General features: G+C 53.2%; 1 protein-coding gene across 1 annotated transcript in view; it reads right to left on the minus strand.

The window, feature by feature from the left end:
* The window catches only part of ZMIZ1 (zinc finger, MIZ-type containing 1), a 118,727-nt gene that overhangs the window by 13,902 nt on the left and 86,683 nt on the right, over positions 1 to 18,142 (minus strand). The window contains exons 5-11 of the mRNA XM_006887471.1: positions 9,982 to 10,096; positions 8,880 to 9,097; positions 7,736 to 7,934; positions 6,500 to 6,772; positions 3,838 to 4,020; positions 1,386 to 1,463; positions 585 to 759 (exon numbers count right to left, since the gene is read on the minus strand). Coding sequence (XP_006887533.1) covers positions 585 to 759; positions 1,386 to 1,463; positions 3,838 to 4,020; positions 6,500 to 6,772; positions 7,736 to 7,934; positions 8,880 to 9,097; positions 9,982 to 10,096 — 1,241 coding nt within the window. The remainder of the gene's footprint in view (positions 1 to 584; positions 760 to 1,385; positions 1,464 to 3,837; positions 4,021 to 6,499; positions 6,773 to 7,735; positions 7,935 to 8,879; positions 9,098 to 9,981; positions 10,097 to 18,142) is intronic.

An 18,142-nucleotide genomic window follows, 5' to 3' on the forward strand; every position in this document is an offset into this window, starting at 1 on the left:
GCACCCCCGTACATGACTACCTGTACGCTAGAGCTGCCCACTCTGAGACATACAGAGATGCATGCTAAGGGGACCCCAGGACTCTGCGTTCACTCCGGTGTCCGGTCTCACTCAGGGGCTCGGCCTCCTTGGTTTTCCTTCCACAATTCATCTGCTCTGAAAGCTCTGGGGGGCAATCCCAACCCCCAACCCAAGGTCGAGCCCCAGGACCACTTTGGGACACTGGCATAGGTGAGCTAGCTTCCAGTCTAACCAAAGCAGCCATCCTGGAATGGGGCCTGGGCTGGACCTGAGGCCCCTGATTCAGGTGAAGAATCTCAGAGTCAGCTGCCCCTCACCTCAGCTCTGGCACCAAGTGGGACAGACAGGGCCAGAGCTGCGGGTAGCCCCGTCCCGAGAAAACTGCACTCTCCCTTGTCACCAGGACCTCTACTGAGCAGCCTTCCTGCCCTCTCCTCAGCCCTCCAGGGAAGCCCATTTCTAAGCTCCCTGCTCCTGGCCCATAGGGTTAGCTCTGTGTTGTCCACAACAGCCTGACAGCAACCTGCTGAGGAGGACACTGGAGAGAAGGACAGGACACTCACCTGGGGGGGGAGGCAGAGCACTCATATTTGGCTTGATGTCAGGTGGGAACGGAGGCTTAACGTCTTGACTGGGGGACAGGTATGGGGGGATACTGCTCCCTGGGGTCATGGGGGGTGTAGGGTTCCCTGGAACAGGTGAGTGGGGATAATTTGCCACAGGAACTGGCCTTGGAGGCTGGAAGAAAACAGAGACCATTCAGAGATTATAAGGTCACAGGGAGGGAGAGGCTGTGGTTGTGAATATTCACCCTCCACACCCCCCGTGCCACATCAGCATCCAGGCCTCTGTCATTTCTGGAACAAAACTGGGTCTGGGAAGGGTCCATGAATCTTTACCCCATGTCAGGCAAGCCCAGAGCCCCCAGCCTATTTGACAGATAGCTACACTGAGGTGCAGGGCCCTGAGGGGCTTGTCTAACATACCCTCGGAGAAGAGGTGAGCTAGGATCAAGGCCAGGTCTCCTGCTGCCCGCCAAGCTGGCTTCCAACTCTAAAATTCTAAGCTACACCTCCCTTCTGCCCCAGGCTCTATGCCATGGGGTCCTCTGATGAGTCAGGGTTCACGATACAATGGGAACACTGGGTCCCCAAAAGAGCACCCCCACCCCCCAACTTCTTTCAGCTCTCGGTACTCTTTTGCGACCAGCTGGGTCCATACTTGTTACCCCATAAACTATCCAGAGCAAGTGACCAGAGAGGGACTCCAATTAATATCCAGATAGACCATGGCAGGAACGAAGACCCTCTAGGTTTAACAACTGTGTATGGGTTGTAATTTCATAAACTCAAGTATGCACATACCCTATTGACGTTCCCCTGGCTGTAGTTACTGTAGCTGCTTCCCGAGAAGGCGTTATTTTGTCCATTAAACTGTTCCGGCTATTAAAAGGAAATAAACAACTTTATGAGCAGAGAAACGATCAGAAACCTGTTCTCATTCTTCATTTACAAATTTGCCAGGGTCCCAGGGGGCAAGAGGCTTGTCTGGAGTGGGGTGGGGGTCGAGCAGGTCATCCAAGGGAATTGTTTTGTCTAGTTTAGTTTCTCTGTGTCCATAGGCATTATTTCAGTAAAAGGGCTTACAAAAATAGAAGCTTCCAGAGTGAAGTTGTAGCAAAAAAATACACCAACCCACACAGTGACTGTCTGTAAGCTGGTACGGTGCTTCAGCAAATAAATTTAAGTGGTTTCCAGAGCCGCCTTCACTCTGAGAATGTATTTTAGGTAGTTCTGCCCTATGACTTCATCCCTGGTCAGACTGAGCCACTCTCCTAGGGAAATTCAGCAGGGCTGAGTTCCTCAGAGCCTCTTGTCATGCTTAGATCAAGTGATCAATGTAAAGCTTGTTGATGTGTTTTTGTTTATAATCCCAAGTAAATCCACTGTCACTGAGTTGATTATGATTCATTACAACTCTACAGGACAGAGTGGAACTGGCCCACAGGGTTTCCACAGTTGTTAACTTCTATGGGAACACAGAGCAGTGGGTGGCTCAGAAATTACAACCTTTTGGCTAGCAGACAAACATTGTAGCCACAGTACAATCAGAGCTCCTTGCCCTTCTGTTTAAGGACTCCTATTAACCTGCAAGGGAGCTCTGGTGGCATGATGGTAAGGAATCATGCTGCCAAGTCAAGGTACATGGTTCAAATCCACCAACTGCTCTATAGGAGAAAGACAGGCAAGCAGCTCCTGGATGACTTACTGTCCGTGAAAATCGCCAGCTATGAGATGGTTCCAACTGGATGACACATAACAACAACCACCTCTGTGAGCTCTGGTGGCCTGGTCCGTAGGGAGCTGAGTTGATAACCTAACCAAACACTGCTCCAGTGGTTCAAATCAACCAGCAGCAACGAGAGGAAAAGATGGGTAATCTTCCATGTGATTTACAGCCTCCGAAAAATCACTGGTTGCTCAGTCAAGCATTGGTTCCAACTTGACAGTAATGACTGAATCAGAATTTGACATATGGCGCAAATACCTAACACATTCAGTTGTTAAGCAAAGGTTGAAGGTTTGAGTCCAATTCAAGGCACTTTGGAATAAAGGTCTGGCAACCTACTTCTTCCAAATCAGAACAACATGAGAGCACCATTCTGCTGAAATTCATGAGGTCCCTGTGAGTTCAAACCAACTCCCCAAGAGGTTTCATTATTTTACATGTGAGAGCCAACTCAGTGTCCAAGACACTGGAAAGGGAAAGATGCAAACAGGGCCATCGGGGCTGGGTCAGGCTAGGGTGGTGAGGCGCAGAGGGCCCTGAGCAATAACATGTATGACTCAAAATCACAAAGTATGGGAGTAACAGAGGAATATGCTATATACTAACTATGGGAATAACTGTAAGATGTCAGTGCTCACAGGGGTGCATGGAGAGAGTCAAAGTTTCACATACTCAGGATGTGGGCTTCTAAGAATATATCTTGTAAACCTTAAGTAACAGTAAAGGGAAGGAGAATTTACTTCCATCTCATAGAGGATGGGCTCCATGCACAGCCAGGTGGCCATTCGCGGCCACTACAGAACAGTGCAGTGGGCTGAAAAAGATCCCAAACTCTCATTGCTATTGAGTCAGAACCAGACTATAGCTGACTCTCCAGCAAGTTTTCAGAGGCTGTAAATGGCATGGACGGACACTGCCCATCTTTCTCCAGCACAGCAGCTGGTGGACTCGAACCTTCTGTCTGGTGGCAGTACAACTCCTTACCACTAGGTCACCAGTGCTCCAGATGGGTTGAACTGTGCCCCCCAAAAGTTATGCTAAGGTTCTAATCCCTGATACATGTAAAAAGGACTTTGTCTGGAAGGGTCTTTGCAGATGTCATCAAGAAGTGGTCATGTGAGATGAGAAAGGGCCCTAAATCCCAAAGGTGGTATCCTCAGAAGACAAGAACACCGTGTGATGATGGAGGTGGGTCTACCACCACTAGCAGAAGCTATAAAGAGCAGAGGAGGACTCCTGCCTGGTCTTCAGACTGCACAACATGCTAGCACCTTGATTCCGGCCTCTAGAACCGTGACAGATTAAGCTGGCTGCTTTCAGCTGCTGGATGTCTAGCACTTGCTACGGCCGCCCTAGGAAGCCAGCACACGACCTCTGAACACACAGGGACTCATCCAGAATCCCCGGCCACCCCAGTATCATCCTGGGAACACACAAGGGTCAGAATGACATGGAAGGGCTGTGGCTGGGGCTCAAAGGTGGAGGCTTGGCTTGGGGTGGCATGGACACCCTTGAGGTAGGGCTAACCTTGTAATACTGCCCCATGTTGACCGTAGGGGGTGGGTATTGCCCGCTGCTTGGCTGGCTCGGCATCCTTTGTCCAGGGTAGTTGGGAGAGGTGAGCGGCCGTGGTGGGTTGGGGGTGGGGTACTGGCCTGGCTGGGCGGGGAACTGGCTGTTTGGTCCATACTGCTGGTTTCCATAGTTGGGCTGCAGAGAAAGAGACAAGGAGGGGACAGGTCATCAACACCAATGAGCTGAGCTGCCGACCCTACAGCCAGCAACACCCTTCGTTAACTGCTCTGCCCATCTACAGACGCCCTTCCTTATCTGCAGATTGCAAGGGCTGCGGTGAGAAATGCCAAAGCCTCTTCTTGCTCACACAACCCAGGATACCTCTTTCTGCCCAGTGCCTGTATTTGGGGCCACCGCTGACCTACAGCTATGCCTTGTGGGGCCTATTGCAGGTTCCAGGCACCTTAGTGCCTCCTGCTACAGGAAGCAGCCTCCCAAGGCTCAGTGCTCAGCACCTGGGGCAGAACTGCGTGCACAAAGGTCCACACCAGCTGCGACAAGTGAAGTGGATGCAGCCAATAGGAGAAGCTTCCCACCCTGCTACTCCTCCATTCTGGGGAGAGGTCCTGTCCCACATGCCAAGCTGACAGAGCACACCACGTGTGGTGGTCAGTTGTGGGCATGGACAAGAGGCCATACCATAGAAAGGTCTGGTGGTGAAGGGACAAGAGACCCTGTATTGGGGGGGGGGGGGACACGACACTGGGGCTCTGTCTGGCACCAGGCATTCTGTAGGCTGGAGGCAGTAGCATTTTATCAGTGATAAACTCTAAAGATGTCGAGAGTCTTTTACATGTCCTGCTCTAGTTGAAAGGAGCTGGACCCAAGTCACCAAGCACTGGTGCTGGGTTCACGTCAGGTGAATGACCGGGAATTCTGCTGCGGCCTGTCCCCACGTGGCCCCTTTGCTGATGGCCACCCTGACACTGTGCTTGCACTGCATCTTGGGCTGACCAGCGGGGGTGATGCTGAGAATCTAAACACACAGGGGGCTGAGGGGAGTGCCAGAACCCGCGTGGTGGCCAGACCCTGGGGAGGAGGCTGAGCCCGAGAGGTCAGCGCCTCCTCCTCCAGCCCCCTGGTGAACTGCTGCCAATGGAGCCAGTGGCTCGGGGCCCGACGCCAGCCTCTTGCTCCCCCTGCACTCCTAAATCGCCAAGCCACCTGCCAGGCCATGCTAGTAAGGACACAGAGGTCAGTCACAGATCTTCAAGCTAAAGCCTGAAGAATACGGTCAACTCTAAGATAAGAAGGGAGGGAGACAATGTGCAGGAAACAGTGAGGGAAGGCAGGCGTGGTGAGGAGTGAGCACTGGGTCCGTGTGGACTGCACAGTCCCTCTGGTGGAAACTGTTAATGGGCCTGCCTGCTAATGAGGTTCACCCACAGATGCCTCAGAAGCAAGGCCTGGTCATCCAGGTTAGGGAAACGGGCCATTCTGACATGTGAGGTCACCAGGAAGTTCAGCCAATTCCACAGCACCTGGCTTTTAAAAATGTCTCCTGACGGTCAACCAAGTTGTTACACAGACACCCCCATGGCTGCCAATTTGTTTTGTAAATGTTGCTGAAGGCCTGTGACACCTGCTCCAGGAAGTCCCCTTCCAGCAGCTCGAGGCTTATTCCTGACACTGTGCCCTCCCCTCGGCAGAACTCCCTTGCAGGTTCCTGCTTAAATCTCCTTTTCTGCGAAAGTCATAGACCTTGGCAGACAGGAAGTGTGCAGCTTACTGCCATAAATCTTCCTTAGCGTCCCGGGCAGCCAACTGGGAGACGCTCTCCTGACAAAACGATGCCAATGCACACAAAGCCTAGAACATGTGGTCTGCCTTCCAGTTACAGCCCTTAACAGGCTCCCCACACCCCCAATGGGCTTCACTTACTCTGCCACTTTTAGAAGTGTGGAAGCCTGGGCATTACACGTGGGTGAGAGGGTTAGTGATCCTTGGAGGTTCAGTTCTTTACCCGAAGTCACCCAGGTAGTGTCTGAACTAAAAGAAGAAACCCCGTGGTGTCCGCTCCCTGCTGGCGCGGCACTGGCAGTTAGTTCAGTGGTAAATACCCGCTTTCCATGTAGGAGGCCAGGGTTCAATCTGGCCAGCACACCTCGTATGCAGCACTCACCCAATTGTCAGAGGGCTGACACTGCTAGGATGGGGAATGGGCTTTGGTGGAGCTGTCAGACCAAGATGGACTCTGAGGAAAGACCTGGTAGTCTGCTTCCAAAAGCCAGACACTGAGAACCTCCCCTGGTTGGCCCTAGGATGGTGCAGGACTGGACGGCCCTTCCATGGTTTGTGCTGTGGTGGGCTGTCATGAGCTGGGGGCTGACAGCACTGTTCGTTAAGTGCCCGTCTACTCCGAGCCCTGGGTGAAGTCCTGCACACACCCCTCAGTTAAGCCCCTCACATAGCCCTCCCTGGAGGCTGGGTCAGATTGTCACAGCCATTTTTCCAAGAAGGAAACAGATTCAGCGAGGTGATGAGCTCAAGGTGACTCAGTGGCAGGCCTAGATCTTCCAAAGATCAGTCCATACCCTTTCCAGGGCACTATCCCAAAACTTACACCACCAAGACCCACATATTCCCCCTCTTGGCTCTGCTGCTCCCCACTCACCTCTCCTGGGTATGGCCTCTTTATGCTCTGGATGGGAAGGGACTGTGGCCGGGGGCCTGGGTAGGTCTGCTGGGGCATCCGTTGCCCATGTGTGCCAAAGGGGCTGATGCCAGGTGGCCGGGGCTGGTTCATGCCCATGGGAGGACCACTCATTCCTGAGGGCGCCATGCCAGCTGCCATGCTGGCAGGGTTCATGCTGCCCCCCATGGAGGCAGGCCCCCGTGGCCCGGGCTGGTTCATGAATTGGCTGTTATACGCCTGGGTGGGACCCATCTGGAAAGAGGAACACACCTTCAACGGGAGAAGAAAAAAAAAAAAAGAATAAAATGCCACATGCATTGAAAGTGCAGGGAGGGAAGATGGGGCTGTGGGAGGACTGGGGTGGTGGGAGCTCTGGGCTGCGCGGGCTCACTGCTGTCCTCTGCAGGCCATACGGGAAGCTGGAGCCTGGCTGGGGACTGCTGTGGAGGGTGGGGGGTGGGATGGGGGGTCACTGACGCACAGGCAGCATTTCCAGTAGGCAGGCAGGGAGAGGGGAAATGTACAGGGGTAAGGAGGATGAAGGAGAGGAAGATGTGAGGCTGTAGCCTTTTTCTGAGAATTCTGAGCCAACCCTTGGTTGTGGCCAGTGGAGATACACCCTCCTATCCTACAGTTTAGGGAGCTTTGGCAGCCTAGTGCTAAGGAGTTGTGCTGCCAGCCCTAAGGCTTGTGGTTCAAACCCACCCACTGCTCTGTGGGAGAAGGATGGGTAATTTCCTCCCATGTGAGATGGTACCTCCAATGGTACACAACATCCTACAGTTTTGTGGCCAGCTTCCACCTCTGTCCACCTGTCCTGCTGTCCCCTCCCTATTTCCTGTGCCTAACTTCATCCTGGTCCCATCCTTTTTAAAAGGTCTAGGGTCTGAGAGACTGGGAGGGTGACTAGAGGTGGACTGGCTTTCACAGCCACTGGGGAAAAGACTGGAAAGGCTCCTATTAAGAGGCCAAGTCTGTTTCTCAGGAAACAGTGTCCCCGCACGCAGTGTGGATGCTCCTTCCTCATGCAGACACGGAACAAACACGAGCACCCAACCACACCAGACCCCCCACACCCATCCCCTTCCACGTGCTTCCAAGAAAAGCCCAATGGACCACACACTCCACCCTCCCTGGCACGCACGACTTCACAAACATCAACACCCCAACTCTGATGAGGGGGTGAGGCTGGGCCTGGCCGATGGGAACCCTTACCGGTCCATACTGGTTTATGTCCTTGTTCTGTGTCTCCTGCAGGGCTGCCACCGTGGCTGTGGCTGTGGCTGTGGCCGTGGCTGCTGCTGCTGCTACTGCAGCGGCGGCTGCAGCAGCTGCTGGCTGAGTGAAGTCAGCAGGTGGCCTGGTGTGTGGTGGGATGCCCATGCCTGCAGGGGCACTGGGACCCCCAGGGTAGCTGCCAGGAGAAGAACGTAAGCATTAGACAGTCCCTGAATCTAAAGATGGGTACACTACTCTTGTGTTTGCTAGGAAAAGGACAGGCTGTGCCCAGGTGTGCCGGGACCCTAGCTCACAGATGGGGTGGGGCACCCTAACTCTGGGCCTGCTGTAGCAGGCAGCTATTCTCAACACTAGGGGAGCACCTCCCCAGCTGGGCTCCTAGAGCTACACTGGGAATTGGGCGGGGTGCATCCCAGAGCCAGGTTTATCATGTCCTCATAGCCACGTGGGCTATGCCTCAGAATCCCGATCACTGTGCCCAGGTCCCTGCAGCGGCTGTGGAGCCAGTGCAGCCTCTAGTTACCTGGATCCCAGAGCCTCTGTGTTTAGCCCCTAGCCAGTCTGTTCTGCAGCCTGTGCCCAGCTACTCAGCAGGACTGCAGTCAGACTGAAGAACAGGGAGGGCTTTGTGACGGGTGGGGCGCCTCTGATTTCTGTACCATGGGGGGTGGTTATTTTTCTGAGTTCTGTACCTCCTTGGGGGGAGGGGGGAGGGTCTTTCCTGTCCCTTCCTACTGTCTTCATGAACCCAGGAGCTTCTAGCCTTGGCCAGTGCTGTGCCCATGACGACAGGCAGAGTAAGGCTTTGAGATCATGTCACTGTGGGAATCTGTACCCAACCAGTGCTGCTCCCTACTGTCCGGGCCTAGTGCTCTCAAAAGGGCTCAGGGAAGGGTCCTTCTGAGGGGTAAGGAAGGTCCCTTCTCTGCCACTAGGTCTGGAAGCAGTTACTCCATCATAGGCCAGCACCCTAAGTGGGCCCTGGCCACACCCTGTGACTGAGGGCATCACTGAGGACAGATGAGGCAGAACTGTCCACAGCTGCCCAGTCAGGAAGGAGGCAGCTGGGTTTGGGACGGCTGTGCCGATGCTGGAGCTGACACCTGGCCAGCCTGCTCACCTGGCCCCAAAGCCCCCGCTGCCAGGGTAGTTGGGTCGCCCATACATGCCCTGCTGGAGGTAGGGCTGAGCAGGGCCGGCCTTGGCCGAGAACTGCTGCTGCTGCCCGGCGAATTGAGGGGAGCTCAGGCCGGGGTTGCTGGTGGTCATGCCCGACGCCATGGGATTGCCACCGGGATTCATGGGGTTGTTGGCACTGGCCATCGGGTTCCCGAGGACCTGTGGGAGGAGAAAGTGCACATCCACATGATGGTAGCCCGGAAATGTGGACAGAAGAGGTAGAGGTGTGTACGTGGGTGTGTGTATGTGTGTTTGTTTGTACAGCAAGACAACTGTGGGGAGAGAGAGATGTGTGTCTGTGTCATAACTAGAGGGATGCAGGCCTAAGCTGGTGACAGCTAAGGGAAGAAGAAACGTCACCAGAAAACTGCTGAGGGTCCACAAGTCCAATCCAAGTGGTGGTCAGTGTCCAGGGACCGCAGCAGGCAGGAAGAGCTGGGGTATCAGCCATGGGTGCTCCGTGAGGACAAAGGGGACCCACTGTGCCAGCTCAAGGGCAGTTCAGGCTGAGAGACCACTAAGCCCAGACCACAGGGAAGTCCCCAGCTTTCCTGAAGTGGCAAGTGGGTGGTGTCTTCTGTGTGGGAGGCTGGGCAGGGGGAGTCCCTGCACTGGGGCAGCCCCACATCGAGGCAAAGGAAGGAGCAGAGCAAAGGGGAAGGAGTGAGGGAAGGGAGGACAATGAATGACCACAAAGGGAAGGCTGGCCACGTAGAGGCCGGAGCTCTATCACACGCTGAAGGCAGAGCATTCAGTGAGACCTAACCCAGCCACCTGGAGCACAGACCACAGACAAGGGAGCCTGGCCTGAAGCCCATTTATGAAATCAAAGCCAATGTGGGCTGGGAATAGCCCCATGCTGGAGCTGCCTGGGGGGCGGGGGGGCGCATGAGGATGCAAATGGATGTGCCTCCAAAGCTCCTCCTTCCACCAGGCAGAGCCTGTAAAGCGAGGTGTGTTGGCATGGTGAGGGGACTCAAAGACCAGGGATCAAGGGACCCTCCCGCCTAGAGGGGTTGGGGTGGTGCAGGGCAGGCTCTTACCTGGCTCTGGGATGTATTGGTCACTCCCCAAACCGTAGTGACCACGGAGAGGGAGCCTGGAGGCTGGTTGGTGTTCTGTTGCCAAGGAACAGAGTCATAGGGGAACGACCCATCACTGCAGAGGGAGACAGAAGGAACATCCCATCACTGCAGAGGGACACAGAGGGGGCACCTTATCACTGCAGAGGGAGACAGAGGGGATGACCCATCACTGCAGGGAGACACAAAGGGGATACCTCATTACTGCAGAGACAGAGAGCAGGGTTCTCAGGGCAGGATGGTGCAGATGGAAATGTGGGCCCACTAACTACCAAGCTGTAGCAGCCCCATGTGCACCTCATCCCTGTCAGGCCAAAGTCCCTGGCCTAGCATGGTGACCACCAAAGCATCCACATTCTCTATCACTGTTCTGAGCTCTAAATCCACAGGCCTCAGAGGCCATGGAGGAAATAAGAAGACCCACAGGCCCCACCTCGGCCCTCCCTTGTCTGATCCAACAGATTCGTGTGGCCCTCAGGACTTCCTCGTTTCTTCCCAGAAGAGCAGGCAGGTGTGGACAGAAGCGTGCACTGCCCGCTTCTTCCACCTCACCAGGCCAGCTCATGTTGCCTTTGGATTGCAGGTGACCTTTTATCACTGCTGCCCTGACTAGGGACGCCAGAGAGTAGGGGGCAGGCTTCCCACCTAAGAGTGTGCACACCACCCTGCTGATCTCCCCTCAAACACTGATGAACCACAGACCTGCGATGGCTCCAGCATTAACAAGTCAAAGTCCAAGTTCACACTTGAGAATTATTTATCCAAGAGCTAAGTCCACCTTCCTGCCTTGGTTTTTTGGAGCTGCCCCTCAATGTCCTCCATCATCACCCACTCAAATAAGCCCCCTGCTAGCAGAAAGGTGATGGTTTGTCAAGCCAGAAATGCCGAGGAAGACAGGCCTGTGATCTACTTTTGAAAATGCAGTCACTGGAAAGCTGTGGTGCACAGCTCTGCTCTGATCCTGGCTGAGTTCCTGATGCCAGGGTGGCTGGGAGTGGAGGTGCTGGATCCAGGGTGGCTGGGAGTGGAGGTCCTGGAGCCGGTGGCAGTGAACCCAGACCAAATGTCATGGTCTTGGAGGGTGATAGGACGCCAGGGGCACCCTCCCACCAAAGTGAGCCCCAGCTCCCTGCAGAGGTGCTTTGTCTGGAGCGCTGAACATTCACAGTACCCTCCCTGGTCTTCCCGCCCAGGATGGCCTCTCCCTCCCAACTCCCTCAGGCCTGCTTCCTTCCCTTTTCTCTTTACATGCTGCTCCGTTACAGGGGCCTGCTGACCTCCCTGGACAAAATAGCAAATCCCACAAGGATCCCCTGGTCCCACTACTTGCAGATCTTTCTTACTACATGCTACCTCATTGGACTGTGCCCTTCACTATGGTACCCACCAGCAAAGAAGCTGCCCGAGAGCAGAGCACGTGTTCCAGTGCTGCCCCAGCACTTCTCAGGGTGCCAGAGCCTGGCCGACTTGCAGGACCATGTGGGCAAAAGGTTAACAGGGATGTGTCAGCCCTGTCCCCCTTGCTCTTAGAGGCTAACTGCCTTCCCAGACCCAGCAGCAACTGCTGGACTCCCTGTTCTACAAAGTCAAATGTCCTCCTTTGAAGCAGAAAGGGGCTTTCTGGCCTCCCACTGCACAGGGTCCCGGGCAGCTCAGCCTGAACTCGCAGGCTCTAGGTGCCCATGCAATTCCCTGAGCCTGTGTCCTCAGTCCTATAAGATGATGACAATGAATCCCATCACACTTCGTGATGTTCCACACTGCAGGTCAGAAACATGAGGTTTCTGTGACATGGAACCAGCAACAGGGGCAAAGGAGACGAGAGAGAAAAATTATCAAGGGCCAAGCACACAAGATGAGAATCACCCCCTGAGCTTTTGCTCGGCTGTGTGGACAAACGAACGTGCCTGGGCTGAAGTGCAATGCACAAGCTTACTGGAGTGTCAGTCGAGCGAGTCTGGACAAGACTTCCTCCGCTGCTGGAGCCTGAGGTGGCTCCATGACTTGCTATGCATCTGAAAGCTGGGCAATGACTAGAGATGACAGAAGAAACTCGATGGCTTTGAGTTGTGGTGCTGGAGGAGAGTACTGAATGTCCCCTGGACTGCCAAAAGAACAAATGGATCTGCATTGGAGAAAGTAAAAGCAGGGTACTCCTTGAAGGCAAAGATGGTGAAAGTTCATCTCAGACACTCTGGACAGGTTGTTAGGAGTCAGTCCTTGGAGAAGAGCATCATGCTTGGAAAGGTGGAGGGTCAGTGTAAGAGAGGAAGACCCTTATTAAGACAGATTGACACAGTGACAGCAGCCAAGGGCTCCAGCATATGTGGGATGGTAAAGATGGCACAGGACAGGGCAGAGCTGAGATCTGTTGTTCACAGGGTCACTATGAGTTGCAGTTCACTTGATGGCATATAATAACAACAGGCATATTTGGGTTCACTTGGTCTCAGGCCTCTGTTTACATTTATTTGGGCATATAAATTCATAGAGGGTCTTTTGCAAGCAAACAAGCATTAAGAGGAAATCCCTGGCACTAGTCTTGCCTCACAAGTTTCCAGCAACCCTACAAGCTGACATCCAAGCTGCTGTCCCTTTAGAACATGCCTGACCAGGCTCAGAGAGGAAAACCCCTCTGTGTTCCTGGGGTCCGGATGCACCTCGCAGGAGCCCAGGAAGCTGACAGCTGCTGCTTCAGCAGCTCAGCGCTGGGGCGGCCCCAGCTCACCCAGGGACACTGCACAGGCCTCACAAACAAGCTCCCAACTGCCCTGTGGCTCCGGCGTGGGCCCTGTGGGCGGAAAACAGCTCCTTCCTGTTTCGCCTCCTCCACCCCAGACTCAGTGAGAAGCAAGGTGAACCCACGTTCCCAAACTGGGCAGTCCACTGCCTGTTGCACTCCAGCTCTGGGCAGCTGTGCATGCTGGTGTGCATGAGGATGCAAAGGCAGGTGTGCACACCTGAGGAGGAGGTGCCACAGGCAACCTGCACAGGGACAGGGCCTGCACACAGCCAGTACCCACTGCAGAAGTAGAAATGTGGCCACAGCAGAGCAGCCACATGACAGGGGGTGACTCATCCTTCTGGGGAGCAGGCTGCAGCCCTCACAGGCCCACAATGGCAGACAGCTGGGTATCTGCCTTCATGCTGAGCTGACACCCTAGGGGGTCAGGGTAAGGGTGGCTGCCAATTCACTGGTTCCTGAGGATCAGGGATGAGCCAGACCCCTAGGATCCCGCCAAGTGATCCACTGCGTGGGGGGCAGGGAGTGTGGGGTGAATAGAGAAGGTCCCTCGAGATGGAAGAAAGTTAACATACTCGGCTGTTAACTGAATAGCTGAAGTTGAGGAGTTGAGGCAGAAAGGCCTGGTGCAGTATCAGCATTAAAACCCTGTAGAGCACAGTCTACGCTGATTCATACAGGGTCCCCATGAGTTTCAATCAATGGCAGCTGTCCCAACCTCCATGCAAATCCTGAGTCCCCTCTCCCCCTAAGTATCACATCATCCACAGACATGCCTAGTTCCAATGAAACGTGCCTGACATTTAGGGCCTCTGCTCCTTGCCAAAGTGCCTGGGATCTGAGAATTCCGTCTTCCTATCCCTGCTCCACTCTCCCATCATAGCTGCTCCAGCCCTTTTCAGACAGAATTGCCTAAGGAAGCCCGCCTCACCCTCGGAGTCTCGGCAGTGTCTCATCCGCCTGCCCAAGCCAAGTGCAGGTGCCTCCTCACACAGGGGTGGCCGTGTGCTCCCACCTCAGTGCCTGTTTTCAGCCTACAACATTTGTGTTTCCAGTGTGACAACAAGAAACCACTCCAAGGTGTCCACATGTGATGACTCATCCCTACAGTGTGCTTGTGAGGGAGCCACTCAGCTGCTGAATTCTCATCTCCCACGTAGACTTGGATTTGACCCCTGATCAATGCACCTGCAGTGCAGCTGCCCTACACCTGTCGGTGAAGACTTTGCCGGTGCTCTGATCCTCAACAGTTCTGAGTGGAGACTTCAAATTAAGACTAGGAAGAAAGGTTTGGTGTCCTATCTGCCCACAATCTTTTGGGCACCTCAGAAAACTGGGGTGACCATATAGCAGCTAACAACAAATCAAACTTGTGCCTGCACCATGTGGGGCTCTGGGAGCCAGACAACGGAAGTTCCTGCTCCCTTAAGGGACAATGACCAGGCAAGAAGCCAGCAAACCTGGTACCCACTCCATGAAGCTAGTGTCCTCAACTGTGAAGTGGGGGCGATGACAGGGTTAAGAACATGAACACACGTGAATCACGAACAACAGTGGCCAGCCCACCTCGACTCCTTGGATACTCAGAAACAGCTAGTGTTTGCTACTGTCACTTTGGGGAGTTCTGAGCGGCTTTAAATGCTATGGATGCTGGGAACTGACTTTTTACCTCAGGACTCACAGCCAAGTAAGCTGTAAGAGGCTCACTTCTTAGAAAGCTGAGCCTCAAAGGGGTCACCAAGTCACATGAGGAGACTTGGGACCCAGGGAGACAGCAAGTGCTCCCTCATTCAAGACAGCTCTAATGTGAGGAGATGGGGAGATGACGTACAAGTCTAATAAAGTCCCAAGAAGGGAGAGACTTTCTGGGAATGTGGCATGAGTGACAGTGGAAACTCGAAGCTGGGCCTCAGAGAGTGTCCAGATAGTGCCCAAGAATAACAATGTCTTGCTATGCCTCAAGCCTTGTGTTCCCCTGGATTGAGTTCACTGGTAAAGATTCAGGGCTGAGTCAACACCCTGAGGCTCACACTCAAATGGCAGAAGGGCTAACTTGGTGGTAGGCTCTGGAGCCAGATGTTTTACGGCCAAATCTTGGCAATTCCACAACCTCAGCCAAAACCTCCTATCTAAAGGGGAACACACACTTTCCCAGGATGAAATGTGAGCCCAAGTATAGAGCCGAGCAAACTATGTGACAGTTTCTGCTCAACTCTACTGGTTATACCTTCTCCACTTCTCTGTCCAGCCACAAGGCAGCCACAGTAACTGCTTAGCGGTTTGCAAATATGCTTTCTTTGAGAAGGTGTTATCATTTTTGTCAACTACTAAGAATGTTTTCCATCGAGGTTTTCCTCAATGTATCTCCCTTATTACTTTCCAAGTTAGTGAGCTCCTACCTATATGTCAAAGGCCAATCTGAAAGGTCCTTATTCTGACCCTCATAAGCAGACTCCAAGGCTTTCGTATGCATTTTACAGAAAACTCATGCAGAAGTTGTTCTAATGACAGACAGCTGGCATATCTGTGGCCCAGCTTCCTGGGCAATGACCAGAGCTTGCTGGCTGAATGAGAAAGAACATAATAAGCAAAGCCTAGGATGAGGGGAGGAAATTTCCTGGCTCCTGGCCCCAGCCGGTAGCAGTGTCTACACAATAATAATCACAATAGGAGAGGAGGAGAAGGCTGGGTTATTTCTTCCTTTGCACTTCTAACAGCCTCTTTATAAATTTGGGAGAAATAACCAATTCCCATTAAGGGTATTGTCAGACCCTAATTAATTTCCCTGATCCGCTATATTGGTCCCATCTTCTTGTGAGGCTGTGCTGTTCCCACTAATGAAACGCCAAGCCATCGAGGAGCGGGCGCTCCCACCCTCTTTAATTTAGGGGAACCATTAACAGTGCGCTCCATCACCACAATTACTGGTGCCTGCTTCCTCCCCTCCCCGCAGTGAGACTCAGAGAGGAACTTGTGCAGCTAACTGCGTGTTGGAGGGTCTGCATTTCTCACTAGGAAGAGGAGAGAGAAAATGTTTACACCATGGCAGTCAGGAGCTGATGGAGCAGGGACTTATGAGCCTTTCCAATGTGTTTTAGAAAGTTTTATTCATTATTTCTGTTGTTGTTGTTGTTATTGTTGGCTGGGGGCAAAAAGAAGAGCTTACTAAAAATTAAACCTTGGTGCTACTATGCAAAAAAGAGCTAAAAATGAAGGTGGCCTGACGTGACTGAGGAAAAACCCAGGCTAGGGGAAGAGTTCTGATTGGCCCCTTCTGTGTCACTTGATCTTGAATGAGGTTGGTGAGTGAACAGTCCATGAGGCCGTGTGCCAAGTGAGGTGACAGGCTAGGCTATTGTTCCATCTCTACAGAAGGAAAGTGAAGCAAAAGGGTAAGGCTAAGGGTCGTGCCAAAGCCCCCCACCCAGCAGGGCAGCTGGTGTGCCAGGCCTGCCCACAGGGGCCAGGGAGCTCCAAACCCCTCACCTGGAAATGGAGAAGTGAGGGAGATGCCTTGATCCTGGAGACTGCCCCATACCTAATGGCTTTGACTGTAATCAAATTACCAGTGTAAACAAGATTTATTAGGCCTTTAATTACCTTTGCAGCACTGATTTGCATGTGGACAATGTGCTAATCACAAACGGCTGTTTTAACTACTCATTAAATATCTGAGAGAGGCAGGCAGAATCTCTGCAGTCAAGTCCAGGTCACTGTGGGCTGGAAGGGGACATGGCTGTTCTCTACCTGAAGCATGTCCCCAGAGCCCCCCTCCTGCAAGGCACAGGCTGGGCGAGACCCCGCCTGGCTCCTCGTCTCTGTTTTCCGCATAGCCTCTGGAAGGCTGCTGTCTGTGCAGCATTCGTGACTCCACGGAGCAGTACCACTTCTTGCACTGCAGTGGGGGCTAAACAAGCAGAGTGTCCAAAGACCTTTCACAGACTGTGGAGCACCGTGCTGGACTGTGTGGGGTAAGCAGTGCTGTACTTCTAGACATTCCTGTCACCCTCAGAAACTGCAAGGGGCTGCAGGAGCCTGGCCTCTCCTAACAGCTGGCCATCACCACATCCCTGTGCTCAGTGACCATGTGCTCAGAGAGGTCAAGGGCTTATTTGGAGGGCAGTTGTGGGGTGGAAGAACTCGGGTCCAGACTGGGCACCTCTTTTGTCCCTGCAACTGCACTGATTGATGCTCAAGTTACAGAGACAATAGCCCCAGGGTTCTGCTATGACCACATCATCTGTGGAAATGACCTTTAAGCTTCTGGGGTTCCTGGGTCACCTCACTGTCTCCCATTCCCAGCCTCAGAGACTTTGGACAAGGACTCCTGAGTCTCCCAACAGCCAGTAGATGCTGCCCAGCACCAGTTCCAAAAGTCCCAGAGTACATATAGCCCACCCTGGTCCAATATCCCCTTAAGGAAAACCAAGAAGGCATCTCCACCCAAGTCATAACTCAAACTCAACTCAATATTGCTGGGTCAGAACCCATCACAGCTGACACTCCATCAGGTCTTCAGAGGTTGTAAACTGCATGGGAAGAAACAACTCATCTTGCTCCCACAGAGCAGCTGGTGGATTCAAACTACCTACCTTTGTGTTGACAGCATAATTCCTTAACCACTAAGCCACCAGCCAGTGGTTAAGTCATTCACAAAGCAGTCGATAATGAAGGACAGAAGAGCTTTCTACCCGGAAAAGTACTTTACTTTGATTTCATCCTCATTTGGAAAATTACATTTCCAAACTCAGTCCCTGGAAATGAAGGATTCTCCCCTGGGAAAACTGACAAGGAAAGACCAGCTACAGTGTGCCCTCGGGTTAGGGCTGGGCTTAGAAAGGGACATGGTTTATCTAATGAACACCCTCTTTCTGGCCTCAATACTCCATTAGAAAATGGATACTAGGGTGAGGTATGAATCAGAAAAGCAGACAACTTTGCTCCCAAAAAGATTCCAATTTTGGTTAACAAGTCAGGTTCTACCTCATGGTCCCTGAACAAGGAGAGGCACGTTGAACAGCACAGCAGCACACCTTGTTAAATGTCCCTGTGGGGCCACCCTGTTCTGTTACTCACTGGCTGTACATCCTGGGCAAGTCACTTCCCCACTCTGGGTTTAGGTTCCCTCCCAGGTCTGACATCCAGAATGGGATGGTTCAGATAAGTGGAACAGTGGACACGTTCCTCAAGGCCACACCACCGTGGTCCTGCCACTCATCAGCACTCATCTCTGTCCACATAGCCCTTCTGGATGGATCACCCAAGGCCTCCAGAACCCCAGGTCTCAAGAACTGTCCTTCCACAGGTAGGTTCAGGAAGATGAATCAGAGATGGTGGGTAGAGTGGTGGCAGCCAGGGACTCTTTGGCCTAGTGTTCTT

Source organism: Elephantulus edwardii, unplaced genomic scaffold (genome assembly GCF_000299155.1).
Source record: "Elephantulus edwardii isolate Elephantulus edwardi_28Jun2011 unplaced genomic scaffold, EleEdw1.0 scaffold00058, whole genome shotgun sequence".
Taxonomy (NCBI): domain Eukaryota; kingdom Metazoa; phylum Chordata; class Mammalia; order Macroscelidea; family Macroscelididae; genus Elephantulus; species Elephantulus edwardii.